Genomic DNA, 20,035 nt, shown 5'->3' on the forward strand with positions numbered 1-20,035 from the left:
TCTGTGAGTTGGGTACTATCGTCTCTGCTGTTATTGACGAAGCAGCTGAAGCTGGTAGTTTAGGTCAGTTCTCTAATCATGTACAGCACACGGCAGAGCTCCAGCCGCACCCAGGCCCCTGACTCCAGAGCCGAGGGTCTTAAACACTGGCCTATAGCATCTCACTTGTGTTTGTGCTTTTCAGCAATGTGCTTCCAGAGTATGTCCTTGTGTGTGTGACTCTGTCTTTTCAAAGTGTTGACCTCCCAAGGGTGGTCAGCTAGGGCCCTTCCTGCTGCCTTGCTGAAGCAGCAGCGTTTAAGCCAATTTCCTGTTAATGCCGATAAACCCCTGAGAAGGTTAGATGATTATTGTAACATAAGAGGCTGGGTAAAATTAAGGAGGATGGGAATAATTCACCTTTCATCTGTTGTTTTCACAATAAGAAAACATTTTCATCATAAGAAGACTGCACGAGACTCAAGATGCATTTCGTCTGCGCGTGGTTCTGCGATTAGGAATCAGCAGAGGGCGCTGTTGCTATCAGAGTCATTCTCACATTTAAAAAAAATACAAACTCGAATGTCCTCTACAGTTTTTGAGAAACTCTCTTGTGGTACTATGTGGTATATTTAGTAGATTCCAGCTATGTCATTGCAGTTGGGGATGACAGCACTTTGCCCCTATTTTTTAAGAACACTTTCTCCCTATCAAGGATAAAATGCTTTATCATAGTGTCCCTACAATTGAGGTGGCTCTATTCACTGTTTGTCATCAGTGAGACTTGAGAAGCCAGGCCTGACTCTAAGGAGGCAGCCTGTAGGGAGTGGCCGGAAGTGAAGGGGACCAGGCTGGTTTGTTTATTTGATTCATTCTTTAACAAACACTTGCTAAATTCAGGGAATGTGCTGGTGCAGGGGGATAGACGTGTGTCACACGTGGTGTCTGCCCTCCATAAGTTGGGCACAGAGAAGCCTGCTGAGCCAGGTGCAGACACACTGGGGAAGGGTGGCTCTGGGAATCCTGGAGGGTTCTGAGGAAGGGCAGATCAAGAGGGCTGGGGATGGGAAAAGCAACAAATTTGACATTCAGATGAGTTAATGGGGAGTGGTCCACACTAAGGTAGTGGGGTTATGTAGTAGTGGAAAGGACACAACTTTCCATATGACGTAGTTCATCAACAGAGCCTGAATTGGTCATTTTGTCAGGCTATTTCCAACATTCCATCTTTAAATAAGAATTCTGAGGATGTATCAGTTTAGTCCATAAATTCATTGCAGTTCTATTAAAAAATCCCAACGGGAATATATTGTGAAACTTGCCTAGTTGGGTCTAAAATCCAGTTAGAAATCCACATATGCGTATGGAATGGCTGATAAAAATTTTTTTAAAATGTTAATTTGTGAGATAGTGTTATCTTTTCTGTGTATGATATATATTTAGGCCATCAAGAGACAATTAAGGAAAACCATGTAGCCACCACACAGTTTAAGAAATAGACCATTACAGTAGCTTTGAAGCCCCCTGCGTGTCGCTCCTGCTCTCTTCTCCCTCTCTTCCTGCCAGTTCTGTGTATTGTGTTACCACCGTTCTGTATATTGTGTTCATTGTCCCCTTGATTTTCTCTTTTTTGTAATTAAACTTCTTTGTATTGTGCAATTATATACAGAGAAATGCATACAACAAATTATCGTAAAGCAAGCACCTATGTGATCACCATCCAGGTCTTGATTAAATTTTGAAAATGACCAGTAAGAGGAGACTGGCCTTCCCGAATGTTACACTCTATAGAACTGCCGTGACAAGGAAGTGTGGTGTCATTGAAGCGGTAGATACCTAGAGGAGTGGTACAAAGACACCTGGTACACATCTTTTGCAGTTCCACATTCTTTCATCAAATTACTCTGATAAATATTGGACTTATAGCAAAGCAATTAGTAGCTATTGTAGTTAATTGTACCATAATATATCAATAAATCTAAGTATATCTTCATCCTTTAGAGGGTATGTATACATTTCTTTAGAGTGTTAGTATAGAATGCATTGTGTAGGATAATTTGCCTAAGATAGGCTAAGAGGACCTCTGGAGTTGACTCTGCAGGGAATACAGATAATTAAAGGATTCAGGACATGCTTATATGCAGACAGAGCAATCGCAGTGAAGCTTTCAGAATGAGTAGTGGCCATTTGATACTCTCTATTCACACGGTCACGATATTTTCTGTGAACAAAATATCTCTTTGTTCTATTTTCTTAGTTCTGTCTCTTGTACTTTGCTACAAGGTCCTTTGAATTTATTTATTTTTTTTACAATGCATGTTACTAAAAACAAACCAGAAGATGCTATTTAGCTCTTAGTGCCTGGAGTGCGATTCCTGAGACACAGAGGAGAGGATCACACTCAAGCTGACTCAGTGGTAGACACTCAGGGACAAGCATCACCTCTGCTGCCACCCCGCAGGGTCCGTGCACTTGGCCAGTGCTGTCCTCATCCAGTTGAGTCCACAGCTAATGCCTCTTGGCTTTGGGTTCCAACATTCATCTGGCGGGCACAGTTCCTGGGCTGGTGCTGCCAAGCCCTGCTGGGTTTTCCACCCTTCGTTGCTTTCAGATCAGAGCAGGTTCTGTGCTCGCATGCTCAGGAGTAGCCTAGGTCCTCCTGTTTCATGATCTATAGCTCAAGCTTCAGGACGTTATTCTCCCTCAGTCAGACACTATGTCTGGGGATCGGATTTACTCCCTCCCAGCACCACCTGATAGTGAATAAAAAGGATCTGTGTCCTTTCTTCTTTTCCTCAAGGCTTATTTGATGGCTGCTTCTTGGAACTTTGTCATATTCCTCCCCCAAGGGACTGGGAAGTTTTCTTTCTGTATTTTATGTGTCCTGCCACTTTGGCAAGTCATGGCTGCATTAAGAGTTTTCTTAAAAGGATTCCTTTTCAAAGAAAAAATTATGATCCCTGAACCTGCACATATTTGCTACCTGCTACTTTGTGTATTGCCACTAAAATTAAGCTAAAAGGAAGTTTAGGTGAAACAATATTTTGTCACCTAAATTGGATTTATGAGAGGCAGGAGGGAGGGAAGGATAAACAGCGAAGGAAATACTGACAGAGTCATTTGTAAATGAAAACTTTAGGTAAGCTTAATAGAAAGTGCTGGGTGGGTTTTTCTATTCTCTTGGAAATGTGGATGGATTGTTGGCATTGGGTCTCTAAGACCAACCCCTGGTTCAGTGATCCACTAGGAGGACTCACAGGACTCAGGATATAGTTGTATTAATGGCTGAGGTGTGTACAGTGAGGCTACAGAGCAAAGTCGGCAGAGGGAAAAGGTGCCCGGGGTGAAGTCTGGACGAAACCAGGTGAAGCTTCCAAGATCCCGTCCCAGTGGAGGCACACAGGAATGAGCTGTGAGAACACGAGTGAAATCTTCTTTACCTGGGACGCTTCTTAGAGACTCAGCACCTAGGGTTTTTTGAGGGCTGTTCACGTAGGCACCCTCTGCCTGGCGTGTACCAAAATTCCAGACTCCCAGAAGGAAAGGTGTTCAGCATAAACCACGTTGTTGGTACCAACCGTTTAGGCACAGTGAGCAACTCTTACCAGTTAGGGATGGGGAGGTGGGAACATTCCTGAAATCTGAGTTCCCGGACACCAGCAAGGGCCTATCTTGCAGGCCTTTCCAAGCCTAGACAGTCTGAGGCCTGCTGTGTTAGCTCTTTTCTGCACCACTGTCCATGAAAACTTTGATGAGAGTATGGGAGAGCCCAGTGAAAGAGCAGACAGGAAATGGTCCAGTTGTGTCTTTGAAGTGTAAATAGAGATTGAAAAAGGCCATGATCAGCAATGCAAAGTATGAAGGAATGTGTATTTTTTGATCTTTGTATCAAGCTAATTATTACCAATTTTCAGAAGCTGAAGGAAAAGATATTGCACAGTACAGCATGTTTTGGTCTTTTTATCAGTACTGAGAGGGAGAGTGATAAGAAGCAAGGGGAAAGGATTTTTAAAAACAAAGTGTCCTGCTTCTGTCATTTGACTTTCTATCTGAGTTGTTTTAAAAATGCATTTAAAAACTAATGTCCTTCTCTTGTTATGGAATTTGAAAATTCTGAGTATATAGAAGTTTGTAAATAAGCAAATAAAAATCACCCAAGGACAACTATTGTTTATATTTTGGTCCATTTTCAAATATATAACTATATTTATATCTTTGGACCACGTTATGTGACTAATGTTGTATCCTGATTTTTCCCCTTACCATTACATTGTGAGCATTTTCCCTTGTCACTAAATAGTGTTTGAAAATTTGATTTTGAAAAGTTATGTAATATTCCATTGTTTGGTTTTTATCATGATTTATTGACCCATTCTAATGTTGGGTATTTAGGTCTCCATTTTTCAGGATTATAGCACTATCATCATGAGCATTATTTTGAAAAATATTTGAAGATTTGAGAGGTGAAAGTGACATCTGATTGTTTGAAATTTGCATATGTTTTTGGATATTAGGTTGACTATTTAAAAAAACTACTGTGGTTCTTTTAGCAGCCTTCAGGTAGGCTGTTGAAGGGGCATCTTTGTAGGCTCTGACTTAAGCACTGCCTCTCACAGGCGTGTGTGACTGTGGGTGGTTATCGGTGTCCTCGCGTGCAAAGTGCGGTCACATCAGAACCTACATTACAAGTTCCTCAAGGATTCAGGTGAGGTAACGAGGAGTGCTTCCAGGATGCTTGGCGTGTGCTGCTGCCGCCGTCTGTTTTTATATTTCTCTTCTAATTGAATGGCCATTTGTTTATGTGTGATCGGTTCCATTGGTTTAAATGTTTATGAGATCTATTTGAGTTACAGTCATTGTAAATATTTTCTCTATTTTGTTTTTTGCCTTTTAATTTGTTATATATTGTTTTGGATCTCTCAAAGGTTTTACTTGTGTGTAAACCCATGCTGCATTTTGATTAACATAGACATTATCCACAGCCTATATATTCCCATACCCTTCTCTTTTAGGATTCTTTCTCTCTGTTGAGGATCAGTGCCCCTTCTTCTTGTGTCCCCAGATATTTCAAGCTTTACAAGTGTATTTTGTCATGAAAATATATGTCCCTCCCCCAGTATAAAATTTCTTACTAATGAAGTTTTTTTTTTTGAGGAATATTAGCTCTGAGCTAACATCTGCCGCCAATCCTCCTGTTTTTGCTGAGGAAGACTGGTGCTGAGCTAACATCTGTGCCCATCCTCCTCTATTTTGTATGTGGGACACCTGCCACAGCATAGCTTGATAAATGATCTGTAGGTCCACGCCTGGGATCTGAACCAACAAACCCCAGGCCACTGAAGCAGAGCATGCACACTTAACCACTACACCACTGGCTGGTCCCTACTGAGGAACTTTTATCAAAGATTTCTCAGTTATTTTCACTCATTCTTTCATATGTATTTAATAATCACTTGGCCCGAATTTCAAATATCCCATTTGGATTTTGATCAGATTTGTATTAAATGTGTACATTGGAAGGAATTGGTATTTTTTTTCTTTTAGTTTTAGTTTTTCCTTTTTCTCCCCAAAGCCCCCCGGTACATAGTTGTATATTCTTAGTTGTGGATCCTTCTAGTTGTGGCATGTGGGACGCTGCCTCAGCGTGGCTCAATGAGCAGTGCCATGTCCGCGCCTAGGATTCGAACCAACGAAACACTGGGCCGCCTGCAGCAGAGCGTGCCAACTTAACAACTTGGCCACGGGGCCGGCCCCAGAATTGATATATTTTTATTTAGCGTTTTGGACTCTCTCTCTATGTATTTAAGTTTCCTTCACTGCTCTTGGGAGAAATGTTCTTTATGTAGATCCTGCACCTTTCTCCACTCACTGGTACTTCATTTTTGTGTTGCTATTGTGAAGAAATTCTTTTAGATTATGTTTCCATTATCTGTTTGTTAGATTCATTCTATATCCCTTAGAGTTTTTATGATATACTTTTCTTTATAATACTGATTATGTGGTAAATATTCAGCTCTTACTCTGTAAGACACAATAGAAAATGTTGAGGGGATAAAAAGGGGATATGGGCCTTAGTAACTTCTTTTTTCCTACCAAAAAAGTAGAATTGTTCAACTCTTCAGCAGCAGAACCTGATAAGCCCAGATAACCTCTCTTTGAGAAATTCTTCTTTTAAAGTTTTATCGTTTTTTTCACATATTTTTCATATATAGCATGTTAGCTCATTTTTGTTGTTGTGATTCCAGAAATAGATGACTCTTTTGTTCCCTCTGTTCCCTGATACTAATTACTTTCTATGTTTCTGGGTCAGATTATCCTCTCTAAGCATTTATCATAACAGGAAGGCATTGGAAATAGGGCAGTCCTTTCTGGGTGGTGATTACCCAGAAAAATTAGAACAGATAATTCTCTATAGCGTCTTCATCAGTGGTTGTGAGTACATTTTTCCTGTTTTGTGCATCTGGTGACCCATTATGAAAAATCAGCATTACAAATTACTGTTCACAGAAATAGACAGCCCAGATCTCCATACATTTTATATGAGAGCTTGTCAGGAGTAGGCATGTTACCTGGAAGCAGGACAGGCTGCCTGATTTGTGGGGCCTGGCGCAGCATGAAACTGCGGGGCTCCTTGTTAGAAGATTCTTAAGAATTTCAAAATGGCGGCAGCAGAACATTAGACCAACAGGGTCCCTTTGCAGCTGCGTGGGTTGTGCCCTAGAAGCTGGTGCTGCCAAGAACACAGGGTGTGCGAGGAGGGGCCTTAGCTTCTGAAGACCTCAGGTGAGCCCTTTTCATGTTCTCTGTTTCTGGACTCTGACTGCCATTTGAGACTTGACCTCAGGTTTTGATTTGTTCTTCCTCTCTGGTGGTTTGAATTCTTTTAGTCATTTAGAGGGAAGGCTATGAGTTCTTTGTTTATGTTTTTGTTTTCAAGAATATTGTTTAAATAAGATATTCTGCCTTTTTCATGGATATTTATTAAGGCAATTTGGAAATAGAGTCTCTTCCTTAAAACAAGTAGTTTGAGGAAGATAAGTCTTATAAGAAACATAAGTGATGGATTTTCTAATTTTTCCCGTAGTGTGAATTTAGTTGGTATTAGGAATTTAGATCTGCAGGACGTTGAGCTTAGAGTCGCTTATCAGATCACAACCTCCTTACCATCTATCATTCCGGGGCCTTACTTCTACAGAACTATTTGGGTTTCTTCTCACTCTTCTGCTTCTTGGTTCCCTTCCTGGATTCATTTTTCTGGGTATGTGCCTGGATTACACTGTTGGTCTCCTCCTCTGTAGCTGCACAGAATCTCTTTCCTTGTTGCCCTATGGCTTCCCTCACTGCTCACCTTGATGGTGCTTTTCTAACATATTGAGTGCTCAGCAGTTCCTTGGGGAAAATCACAAATGCTCGTTGTCCATTGAGGCTATCAGATTTCAACTTCCCCCTTGTTGCTACTTAGAAATCCGTTAATCAGCTCTTGCTAATTCCCCTTTGTGTTTCACAGAAAGGCTATTCAGATATGACTCAGTCATCTTCCTCCTCCACTCCTTGTTCTTGGGCTCTCTACCTGCTCTGCTAAGAAAAACTGTCACCCTGTTGTGCTTCCTCATCCTCCTCTCTCATCTGCCATAACATCGTCACTGTATCATAGTCTCTTGTATTCTTGTTTTTTTTTTCCTATTTCAGAAAAAAAGATGTCCCACTTCTTTCCAAAACATGCTTCCCAATTTCTCTTCTTAAATATATCTGCTCCTTCCTGCTCTGGGGCCTTTATTTAGCCATTTGTCTCATCTCTTCATCATCTTGAATCTGTTTTCCCATCAACTGCTTTTCCACTGATAAATATATTCATGTTTTCTGATTCTAAAATTCACTTCTCTAGAGATAAAAAAAGTTTTTTTCTTTGAAAGCTACAGATGAACCTAACCTAAAACTGGTTTAGCAGGAAGGATTTATGTTGTTGAAAAATCCAGGGGGAGGTTTTATTTCAAGTGCAGTTTGATGCACAGGCTCATTGCCTGTCAGTGGGACTGCCTATGTCTAAGCACCCTGTCTGTCTCTCTCCCATTCTGATTCTTCCTGCTTCACTATATTCTGAGTTAGACTTCCTCCCTTCAAGGCAACTCTGGCTAGCTCTAGATCTCACGTCCAAGTCTAAGTTTCTCCTTTCTGGTCCACCCTCCCTCCAAGAGTCTCACTGCATCTCCTTGGCTCTGGTTGGGTCATGAACTCATCCTTGACTCAGCCATGTGGCCAGATGAACAGAAGGCTCCATATCTGAGCCTGGCTTCTACCACATGAAGCCTGGGGACTGACCTGGGTGTGTTTATCAGAGAAATATTGGAATGTGCTTAGCAAGAGAAGCAGAACAGGTGTTAGAGAGCCCCAAACAAATATCCTTATACTTCTCCCTTAAACTTCCCTTCCAGGATTAGTCTAGAAAAAATAATTTATACTCAAATGGACTAAATTGATAGAAAATAGGAAAATAGGCATGGAAAATAGAACTGGGTCTTGTGAAAATACAAGTCTGAGCCTTTAAATACATCAATAGAAAAAGCTGTTTTCAAACACTAGTGAATTAATAAACATTGAGTTTTCAAAGAGTCTAAGTACATACTTTACTCTCTTTAAAATTAGGTTTATTTTCACCAGTATCAGGAACAATACCACCAGCAAATGTAGCCTGTTAGGATCCTAGCTGATATGAAAGAAGTAGAGACTCTGTTGCTCAAAAGATTACAGATTTTATTGGTGTGATCACATCCACCGAGTCTGATCTGGAGAGGGCAATTGTCCTAAAGACTTGAAAGTTCTCTTTTTTCCATCTCCCACCAATGCATCTCAAATTCATTTCACTTTTGCAACCTATATAACAAATGAAACTAGAAGAGAGAGTTCTGATCCTTATTATGTTCAGAGGCCTTCTTTCTTAAGATTCCATGATTTATGTTTTTATTTAGCTACTTAAATTTCATGTTTATCAGGTGTTTGGAAAATAACAGAGGTATCTGAAAATAATTAGCTGAGAAAAAGAAGGGGCCATGTATATGCCTTGAGGGGGTTTATGTTAGATACCTAATAGGGACTGGAGGAATACTAAAGATTTTCTCTCCTAAAGAGATACTGCCAATTTTATTTGATCATTAGAGTCTAATGATTTTACCATGTTGTTATTAATTATTCCTTTGTAGCAGCAGGTTTCTGAAGCTTTAAATTGTTAATATTCTGTGGCAAATGTTTTTGAGTTTGTAGGCTCTCCCTACCTCTTTACCCAAGATTTACACAAGAACCTGAGAGTTGCTTACTGACGTCTGTTCCACTTGTCTGTTACCAAGCTGGCCTCTCAGATGGTGATCTAGGGTCCTCTCTCATTCAGTCTGCTTATCAAGTTTGTCTGTTTAGTTAGCCTGTGTTTTGTTTTTCCTGCCTCAGGTAGATCTAATATAATTTAAGCCCTCTTCCCTATTCTGGTTGCCTGCCTTCTCTTTGCCTTAGGAAAATCATTCAATCAGCCAATCAACCAATCAATCAATAATCTCTCCTCTCTATAGTCTTTACTTCCCACCTTTTCTATGTTCTGTTTGTAGGGCAAAAAATGAACTCTAATCATGACAAATGAGAAATGCTATTAGTGCCATTAATATACTATAGAAGACATGACCTTTATTCCCAAAAACTGTAGGTTATTTGAGGAAATAGATCTAACATGTAGAAACACTCCAATAAAATTAAATGTTCAAGTGTGTGCAGTAGGGGTTTAGAAAAGGAAGAGATTAGTATAGGTAGAAGGGTGCCATCAGCACAGCATGGAGGTGAATGTTGAAGTTTTAGGGCATAGGGGAAGCTGAGGAAGATCTGAGGACACACAGCTATGGGGCATGCCCAGAGTTACAGGTTGGAAGAAAACAGCAGCCGGAACAATGAGCAGAAGGGGCCTTCGGAGGAAGGTTGATACAGCTGTTTGTTAACAGCTAACCTTTATTGAGTGCTGCTTTTTCTGTAACCTTTTTATTTTGATATAATTTCCAGCTTAGAAAAAATTACAAGAATAGTACAAGAACTCCCATGTATATTTTTCTGATTTTTCTCACCATAGATTAGTTTCTCTTGTTCTAGAACTCATATAAATGGGATCATATGGGATGTACTCTTTTGTTTCCAGATTCTTTCTTTTTGCAAAATGTCTTTGAGTTTCATCAATACTCTTGCAAGTATTGATAGTCATTCCTATTTATTGATGAGTAGTATTCCATTGAGTGAGTATGCCACAATTTGCTCATCTTGTCGATGGACAGGAAATTTGGGTTGTTTTCTGTTTTGGGCTATTATGAATAAAGCTGCCATAGAATTCTTGTGAAGGTCATTTTTGTGGACATATGTTTTCTGTTCTCTTGGCTAAATACCATGGACTGGAATTGTTGGGTCTTAGGGTAGCTTTATGTATTAAAAATCGCCAAATTTTTTTTATGTAAAAGAAGTTACCCCCAATTTTTTTAGAGAGGTTGTATCATTTTACAGTCCTGTCAGCAGTGTATGAGTGTTCTGATTGCTCCATATCTTGGCCAGCATTTCATGTTGTAAGTCTTAGATTTTAGCCATTCTTGTGTGTGGTAGTATTTCATCTTGATTTTGATGTGTATTTATTTAATGGCCAATAATGTTAAGCACTTTTTCATGTGCTTATTGGCCATTTGCATATCTTCTTTTTGAAGTACCTCTTAATCATTTTGCCTTTTTGAAAAAAATGAGTTGTCTCTTTATTCCTCAATATAGGAGTTCTTTGTGTATTCTGGATACCAGTCCTTTTTCAGATGAATATTTTGCAAATATTTTTTCCCAGTCTATGTCTTGTTTATTCATTTTCTTAATGGTATTTTTTAATGATAAGGAGTTTCTCATTATCAGTTTTTTATTTTATGGTTTGTTGTTTTCTTCTTTCTGTCTTAAAAATCTTTTCCTACCCCAGGTTATGGAGATATTCTTTCTTTTCTTCCAGCTGTATTAGTGTTTTAGCTTTTACATTTAGGTCAGTGATCCCTGCTAATTAATTTTCATGTAAAGTGTGAGGGAAGGGTTGAGCTTCATTCTTTTTTCCCATGTGGACAGCAAGTTGTTTTTTGCACCATTTGTGAAAAGACTTTCTTTTCTCATTGAATTATTTTGATGTCTTTGTCAAAAATCAATTGTTTGTGAAAGTATTGGTCTATTTCTGGACCCACATATTCTATTCTGTTAATCTTTATATCAATACCACACTGTTGATTGCTGTTTGTAAGTCTTGAAGTCAACTTTTCAAGACTGTGTGGCTATTTTAGGTCCTTTTGATTTCCATATGAACTTTAGAATCAGCTTGTCAAATATTATTTATTTGTTTATACTGATTATTTATAAATTATTAAAATGCCTGCTGGGATTATGATTGGGATTGCATTAAATCTATAGATCAATTTGGGTAAATGGATGTCTTAACAATATTGAGTCTTACAGTCCATGAACATAGTACATCTCTAATTTCTGCCTGGCAGTAGGTTTGGCTCTTTAGATGGAGTATTATTGTTGAGATAATGCATGTAAGGTGTTTAGCACATTTAGCCTGGCATATATAATAATCTACCCTGTAATGTTAAGATATGTTATTAGTTCCATTAATCATCACAAAGTATAAAGTACTCTCTTTTTTTATCCCTATTGTACTCAGCTTGGAGTAAAATTGACCAAGGTGACACAGCTAGTAAATGGCTGGGCAGGGTTTGGAATGAGGTCTTTGTGAGGCCATGCTTATAAGTGAATGTCACTGGAACCAAGAATGGTGAGCCTTGAATTGTATTTCTTTACATTGGTAGGTTAAGATTAGAGTCTCCAACAACAGAATTTATTCTGAATAGTTTAAGCAACACAGGAATTCAATAGGCACATGTTGGCTCACAGCAAAGGAACCCAGGTCACTAACGACTTAGTTATAGGAAGGTTGAAGTGGGAGATAGTGACTGTGGGGCTCACAGAGAAATTACTGAAAATTTTGGGGAGCCGTAAATGATTCCCCAATGTTTCTTGTCTGCTAACTTACAGATTTTTCTCTAGTGGGAGTAATATGAAAGCAAAGCTTCATAAGAATTTAAATCTACATTATAAATTCTCAGCTAGTATTTAAACTAATTGGTGATTATATTTTTTCCTTTTTGTGTATGTTTTAATCTATTATAACATGAGCTTTAGACACAGAACAAGGTTTGAATCATGTCTTTGCCACTTACCAGTGGTATGACCTTAGACAAGGTACTATTAACCTTCCTGTGTGTAGTTTTCTCACCTGTGAATTCAGAAAACTGTAATACCTGATTAATAGTATTATTTTAAGGTATTCTTTTAAAGTAGTCTTTTAAGCTACTATACATAAAGTGCTTAGTACAATGCTTGGTGTGCAATAAGTACTCAAAAATATTACCTATTATATATACACACACTTTTTCGCACATACATTCTATGTGCAGATTTTTTAAATGTAGGAAGAGATTAACCTTTTTCTTTTATAGGTAGAGAGAGTTGGTGGAAAGAGCTCTGACCTTTTAAGATACTGCAAATGTGATGGTTGTTTTAAAGTGGGCGAATATCTGATGGCAGCAAAGTAACTGCGTCCTTGCTTCCTACAGCGATTTCATGTTTATTAGCTCAGACAATTGCCAGTGAAATGTTATTGGCTGTTGTACTTATGGGTCCATTTTCTGCAGTGTCCTGAGGACAAGCCACATGGAAAATGAACTCCTGGTTTTCTGTATGGCACCGTCCGGCTGCCAGCACACATGCCAGCCAGTCAGAGGTCTCTCTCGATTTTGCACATGGCTGTGCCGTAATATAGAGCAGAGCCGAGCCACATCTGGTCCATTCAGAATGTCATTACTGTGCCTCCTCTGAGGCTTTGCTTTCCACAGATTTCCTCCCTGCTTCCATTGAGCCCTGCTGAGGTGACAGTAGAGCTGTTGCCTGGGAAGGGTCAGTGTCATTTGGCATTCACTCCTACACCTGGGGAGCGGAGGAGAGGAGCTGCACAGTGCTTGTTAATTACCCAGTAGCCACGGAGAAGATATGGGCTGCCTCTGTCCTCCATACAAAAGGGCTCACAGCGCCCTCCTGCAGGGTGGCAATGCCCTGCCTCTAACAGGGCCTCTCACTTAGAGCCTGTTATTGTGTCACAGAAGAGGCTACTGGTGAAGCATTTCACCTTTTGGCTACACTTAAGTGAGAACACTGTGTAGAATTTCTAGAATAGGGCTTTGGCTCCCAAGGCAATGTAGCTTTGGTTTTATTTTGTCCCGTGGAATAACCAATGTAGAGTGAAAGAACATTTGCTCTTTTCGCTCTTCTTTCCACTTTGCACTGTAACTGAGATCTTACCTTTGTTCGGGTGTCTCTCTCTGAAGAAGTCTTGAGTGAAGGTGCTATATGCTGTTATGCGTGATGGTCACTGGTCATGTGAAGCTTGTGGTCATGTGAAGGCACCCCTACCATGAGTGCCTTGAAAGTGGAACGTGTATGCGCCTGGGTTGTGACGGCCCTTAGTCATGGGGAGGCTGCTGTTAGTCAGCTTTGAGCTAGTCAGAGGAGGGGCAGGGCCTCTGATCTTAGCTTTTGGTAAGCATGGCAAGGATTTTGACTTATAAGCACCTGCAAAGACGTTTGTTTGTTTTATGTGTGCTGGACTTTTTTCCCTTATCTCTTCCATATTCACTGGCTCTCAAACTCCTCATTTCTCTGGACATCTCTCTCCTTGCTCCCTCACATTTGCTGTCCTTTCTGGACCATTTCTGGCATCTGCTTTCTTAAGTTCCACACTTCTGGTTTTCTGTTTGCACTGCTGTTAGCTTCATCAAATCCGAAGAACCTTTGCCTCCTGAGCAGACTCACCTTTGAGATCACTTTTCCCGAGTGAGGACACACGCATTTCTCTGTCTCTGGAAAGCAGGTACACTGCCTTGGCCTCAAGCCAGACGTTTGAATTAGCTATGCCACTGTTTTCCTCCATCACTGAATCTAGTACTTAGCTGTAGAGAGGCATCATTTATGGAATGGCAAACCTGAAGAATCTTGATTTGGTGTCCTGCGTTGGTATATAGTAATTTAAAAAATCTCAAATCTTTTCAGGATACATTGAAAATGGATATGCAAAGCTCATTGTTATAAGTTTTAAAAATAACACAGAACACCTGCCTCTTATCGGAAAAGTTGGCCTCTCTTGGAGAACCGATATTTTTGATGGCTGTATAAAGGTAATTTGTTATTTTCTTTTCTTAAAGTAATTTGTTTTCTGTATAATAAAAAATGTCTCTTGATGTATATCTATGATACTGCTTTTAAAGTCTTAGATTTATTGTTTTAGTGTCTGAAGATTTATGTACATCTTCTTAGCCATTGTCAGTCAGTGGATTCATTCATCATGTGCTTAGTGAGCACCTTTTCTTGTTCACTGAGTGTGGTGGGGTAGGGGTAGCAGGTAGCATGCAGCGACATTTCTGAACAACGTTGATTGCACCTCTGCACTCCCTTTGTCTGTCTGTCTGTTTTGGGAGAAAGAGTGGAGTTGTAGGTTGGACCAGGCAAGTAGCATTTACTCAAAAACCCCTTAACTACTCCTGCACCAGTTTAAAATTTATTGCAGTTATAAGTTCCAGGATACAGATATTTCTTTAAACAGTTAAATCAATTTATACCTCCATCAAAAAGTAGCCACATGGATGGGAGAGTTGATTTAGTGGTTGGGAATTGTCAGGGAAGGAGAGAGGAGGAGGAGGAAGATGAGAGCTGTTCTAACAGTTTCATTTTCTTCTGTGGTCCTAGTGCCCATGGTTGCCCTTGGTTCTCATTACTCTCTGTCTTTATTTTGTGGGATGTATAGGATTTTCATATTCAGTGGGATCGATCTCCTGTGAATGCAGAGGGCCTCCAGTAAGGTGTCTTTATTCTGCCATACATGTGTGGACCTTATTAGAATTATTAATGATTACTGAGACCAAGAGCAGTATTATTGAACATTAAAAACACTTAACTGTCCTTATTGTCTCTTGAGCTGCTTGGTAATTATTTATATCACTTGAGCTACTTGATATAATGGGATGCTTTATTAATCCTTCTTATTTGTAAACAAGTGTTTAAACTTTGGTGAAGATTATGTTTATCATATACAAAAGAATGTTGTTTCATGTCTTTAAGAGCACAGACCTGACTTCTTTTGTTTATTTAGATGGGTCTTATAATAAAAATATGTACTAAAATAAAATATTAAAGTCGAAATAGTCCTTGAGGACCAAGAAAGGCAGAATATAAGTACGACAGACTGAAAGGGTCAGCATAATTATAAAAATGGCATTATTTGTTCTGTGTTTTCTGGTATTTAGAGCAGGATGAGAGCAGTGATTTAGTTCTCATTAGGGAGGAAAGGGAAGTATAGTAATTATACAAAGAAACAAAGCTTTATCCAGCTCCGACCATTAAAAACACAGTCTCCAGTGGGGCTTTATGTAGGGCAGACAGAGCCCCATAAGGGGCCGTCTCTGAATGGTTTAGCAGCCAGTGCACAGCAGCGCTCACAGGAGCTGAGGATACAGCTTCAGGAGGAGCTCTGAGCAGTGGTTCTGTAGGTCGCTAAGCAGTGTGACTCATGCATGCAGGTTTCTAGCAAAATGGCTTGACCTGAAAACAGGATTTCCAGCCCTTAAAGTCAGGCATGGACTGTGTGTCCCTTGGACAGTTTTTCCCATAAGCTCCTTCTCTCAGACGGGCTTGGGGAGAAGGTGGAGGGGAGCTGCATAGCCTGTACCTGCTCTCTCGGGCCTGCAGGTGGATACGGTTGATTTGCATTTTGCTGCGTATAATTCTGAGTTCGGTGTTAAGACTTAAAAATGTCTTTAGAGTTCCTAAAGAAAAAAGGTCAAGTAAGTGATGTGACATCCCTTGTGTTTGCCGTGCAGTCAGGAATTTCCTTCCAGGTATCTGATCCCCCTCAGTATACTGAAACTATAAAATATTCTTTAAGAAGTCAATTTCACGGAGTGAAAAACTTTTCATAAGCAAGGGCATATGATAGAAAAAGTTTCTTAGGTACATATAACCATTAAAAACCAACAAACTAAAAGCCCTGCATCTCTTGGAAATTGTAGAAACAGCCTCTTGGAAGGAGCCTGCTAGCTTTGTCATTTCAGATGCCCGTCAGAGCACAGGTCAATAAGAAGGTGTGTCACCCAAATCTGGTCAAGGGACAAAAAGATGGAAAGGTGACGTTAGTGACAATGACAGAGGAACTGCCTGCTGCACTACGTTGTTTGAAGCGATGTGTGGTCAGGAAAGGGGTCTCTGAGGTCCTCTGGTTTACTGTTTCAAGAAGAGTCTTCTCCTTCAGAGGAGCGTGGAGGTGTGGTGACCTCCAGCCAGCACTCACTGGCACAGAGGTCACTCAGATCAGAAGTGTCTGTAGCTTGAGCTCCTGGAGTCTTAACTTCAACAACTTATAATTTTGTAGGGTAGATTATCCAACTTTAAAATAAAAAAAAATCGTGTTATAAGCAGATCAGCTTTTTCTTTGTGTTTTTTTTTAAGTCAGGTTATGATATCAGCTACATTTAGAGATGCTTGCAGTGGCTGATGTTAGTAGTGAGCGCACACAGGACAGTTGCTCTGACTGGTCAGCGTGCTGTTGTGCAAAGCCATTTTGAGTAGCTGGAGTGGCAGCCGTGCTGCAGCCCTCAGTTTAATTCAGAATAAGCGCTCTCCCGGTCTGTCTGCCCTCAGTCCCTGCACAGGGCTGAGTGATGGAGTTTCTTTTGGTAAGGCTTTTCTTGTACTTTCTCCTTTTATTTTTTCTTTCATACTTTGGCATTTTTTGATGTTATTTTAATGTTACTTCTAAATCTATATGGAGCTCAGCATCAATTTTAATTTAAGCTAGATATTTTAGTATAACTCTGGGGTTCTGCTTTATTCGAGAATAGTTGAGTTCAGTAGAACCTACTGATGGCCATATTACAGGTTCAACTTGTTGTGGTGGCTGTGCCCGGCCCCCCCATAAGAAAGGTGCTGTGGCCAGTTCGCTGATGCGTACTGTAGTGAAATGGGTGATTAAATATGAGGATGCCTATAAAATCAAGCACCTCTTAAGAAATACAACATTCCCATGTGTGCGAGTGTCATCCTCTCCCCAGACACTGAATTTTGAGTCTGGCAGAGTTCATTTATAGATGGGATGCAGGTAAGGAAAACTGATTTACTGCTATAGGGGAGGTGAGTTCTGCTTACTGCTTAGCTGTCTACATTCTGGAAGTTCACACTGAGAGGGATTGATTTGGAAAGGATAATTGGAAACATACATCTCTTGAGGAGAAAGATGGATGGTGAGTGGGACGAAGGTTTGAGGGAGGTCCTAAAATAAATACCCCTATGCCTTATCTGCTACCTCTCCCCTGAGGATGGAAATGATTTGTTATGGAGAAGGAACCAAATGGAAAAGGAGACCTCTCAGACAGGATGGGGAGTAGGCAGCGAGGTTCCAAAAGAAGTGAGGAGATGGCCCCTGTGCCCTGTGAAGCAGGGATTTGGGCATCCGCTGAGACTGTAGATAGAGTTCAGAAAGCCCAGCAGAGGTTATCTACCCACTGATCCTGCTCAGTTTGTCTTTTAAATATTTCTTCCATCTCTTCTTTCCTGTGAGTTACCGCCGCTGTTGACTGAGGGCTTTTATCATGTCTTTACTAGTGTGTAATGATAACTGACATCCCTGTGGCTGTTCTTGCTGCTCCTACCCCCATTGTATTCCTCCTGTTTGTTTATCTGACGTACCTTTATTGGCACCGGTTACCGTGGCAAGTGGCAAAGGTACGATGGTGGACAGAGCTGACCTGACCCCATGCTGAGTAATTTCTAGTACTGCAAACCTGTCGTGGTCTTCCGAGATCTTTATGTATATTGTTCCCTCTTCCTGTAATTTTGTTCTCTTTTCTCTTCTCCCTTCTCTTTCACTTAACTCTTGTTCATCCTTTATGACAAGCCTTCATTTGTACATTTATTAATTAGATCTGAAAATCGTGTCTAATTGTCCATTTTATCCTTACATTTGTAAATATTTGTGTTTATTTTGTAGAGTTGTTCTATAATGGACATAACTCTTTTGGATGAATATGGGAAACCTTTTTGGTGTTTTAGTTCCCCGGTTTGCATGAGATCTTCTCCCAGGCCCTCTGATGGTCCTAATTTCTTGGGACAAACATACTATGTTGACTACATGGACTCGGAAGGAAAAGTGCATGTGCAGCTGGTGTGGATCGAAGAGACAGAAGAATACTTTATTGTCAACCTGGTCCTTTACCTTAGTATAGCAAAAATAAACCATTGGTTTGGGACAAAATACTAAATATTAGCAGTAGGTGGCAAATTATTGTTGCTATTTCTTTATTTTGGACTGACCACTTTTGTTCTTGGTGTTGGAAGTTAAAATAAAGCGGTAGTCTGTTTGCCTTCTTATTTCACATTAGAAATTATGTTTCCTGGGTCATTTTAATGTTTAGAGGATTAAGTTAAATTTTAAAAACATGAAAATAGCACACGCCAATGAAAATTCTTACAAAATAAAAAGAAAAAGGATGCTTCTCCTCTGCTCTTAATTTAAAAAACAAGAAATTCTACTTAAGCGTGTGATCATGTGATTATCGTGTGTGTGTGTATGTTGTATAGGTAAGTTTTTTTTCTTTATTGGTTAGAACCCAAAATGAGAAAATATAATTAAATATAAACTTCATGGTATTCATTAAAATTAGTGCTATATTCATGGCATTCAGCAGCCACATTAGTCTTTAATAAAGCAAAGTAAAATAGACAGCCTACTTCACAAGGAAAGATGTATCTGAAATCATCAGAGGAAATTGTTATTGCTTGAAAGAGCAAAGTGTGATACAAAAGCAGTTAAGACACCAAGTCTACATTAGTGGGGGAAGATAGATGAGTTAGTGAACACTTCCTCTGCAGAAATGTTTTAAGAGAATTGACAGATGCTTGGGGTTCAAATAGAGGTAACATGTATCTAAGCATATGTTTTTTAGGGATTTGGTTCTAAATTTGTTTTAAATTGTGTTGATTATTTTTTGATCATATTTTTATCTCCCACTTAAAGTTATTCTCAGAAGTGATTTTTGAAATACTGTGTTGCTTCTACTGGGGCATGCTTGCTTAAAGTTCCCTCCTCTCTGTTTCTCATTCTTATATTGAATTATCTGATCAGTTTTCTCTTTTGAGGTGTTTGTGTGTGTGTTTGAGTGTAGAATGAAGAACTTGAAGACGGCAGTAAAAGATTTGGGACAGATATTAGGTTCTTGGCAGAAGAAGTGTGAGAGTGAAAAGGATTCCAGGTGCTGATACTGTTCTCACCCTCCCAACGTCGTAGCCTTGGGCCGGCGCCCGTGGGAAGGAAGAGGACAGGAGGACTTTATTTCATGGTATCACCAGAGGGGACGTAGAGCACTTGCTCCGCCTGGGTGAGAGGGGCTGGAGAGGCAGTGGCTTGAGCGATCAGCCCAGACAGAAGAGGCAGGTGGCGGAGGCCATGTTTCACTTTCAGGACTGAATTGAAAAACAACCACAAAATGATGTGTGGTGACTCCTTGAACTCACTGGGTTAAATTGTGGAGGGACTAGATGTCTTGAAAATACTGAAACGAGGTAGAGCCAGAGAAAGAGTGCTGTTCTCTTTACTTCTGTTTTAATGATACTGAATAGAACGGGAACCAGATACTTCCATGATGGCAGTATGATGGGAAACTTTCAAGCTGGGGCTTCCTCTTACAATGCTTGTTCCGATTGACTTGAATATGTGTTTAATATCTGTTTTCCTGCCAGACTACTAGTCCTGTGAGCAGAACTGTGTCGTCTTGTTTACTGCTGTCTCTCCAGCACCTAACGGGATGCCCAATGCCAAGCTCATAATCCATTCTCAGTAGCTATTTGTTAAATCAATGGAAACTATTACATGGAATATAACAGGAACTGTGGGAGCATGACGGGGGCAGGGATAAAT

General features: G+C 40.0%; 1 protein-coding gene across 2 annotated transcripts in view; it reads left to right on the forward strand.

The window, feature by feature from the left end:
* FBXO15 (F-box protein 15) overlaps nt 1-20,035 on the forward strand; it is a 71,970-nt gene that overhangs the window by 28,023 nt on the left and 23,912 nt on the right. Inside the window, exons 9-10 of one of the 2 annotated variants that reach the window (XM_014843773.3) lie at nt 14,125-14,249; nt 18,110-18,613. In XM_014843773.3, the coding sequence (XP_014699259.3) occupies nt 14,125-14,249; nt 18,110-18,379 (395 nt within the window). In that variant the 3' untranslated portion in view covers nt 18,380-18,613. Of the gene's footprint in view, nt 1-14,124; nt 14,250-18,109; nt 18,614-20,035 lie in introns of those variants that run through there. The other variant, XM_070512861.1, reaches the window with a different exon arrangement.

Source organism: Equus asinus, chromosome 7 (assembly GCF_041296235.1).
Source record: "Equus asinus isolate D_3611 breed Donkey chromosome 7, EquAss-T2T_v2, whole genome shotgun sequence".
NCBI classification, from domain to species: domain Eukaryota; kingdom Metazoa; phylum Chordata; class Mammalia; order Perissodactyla; family Equidae; genus Equus; species Equus asinus.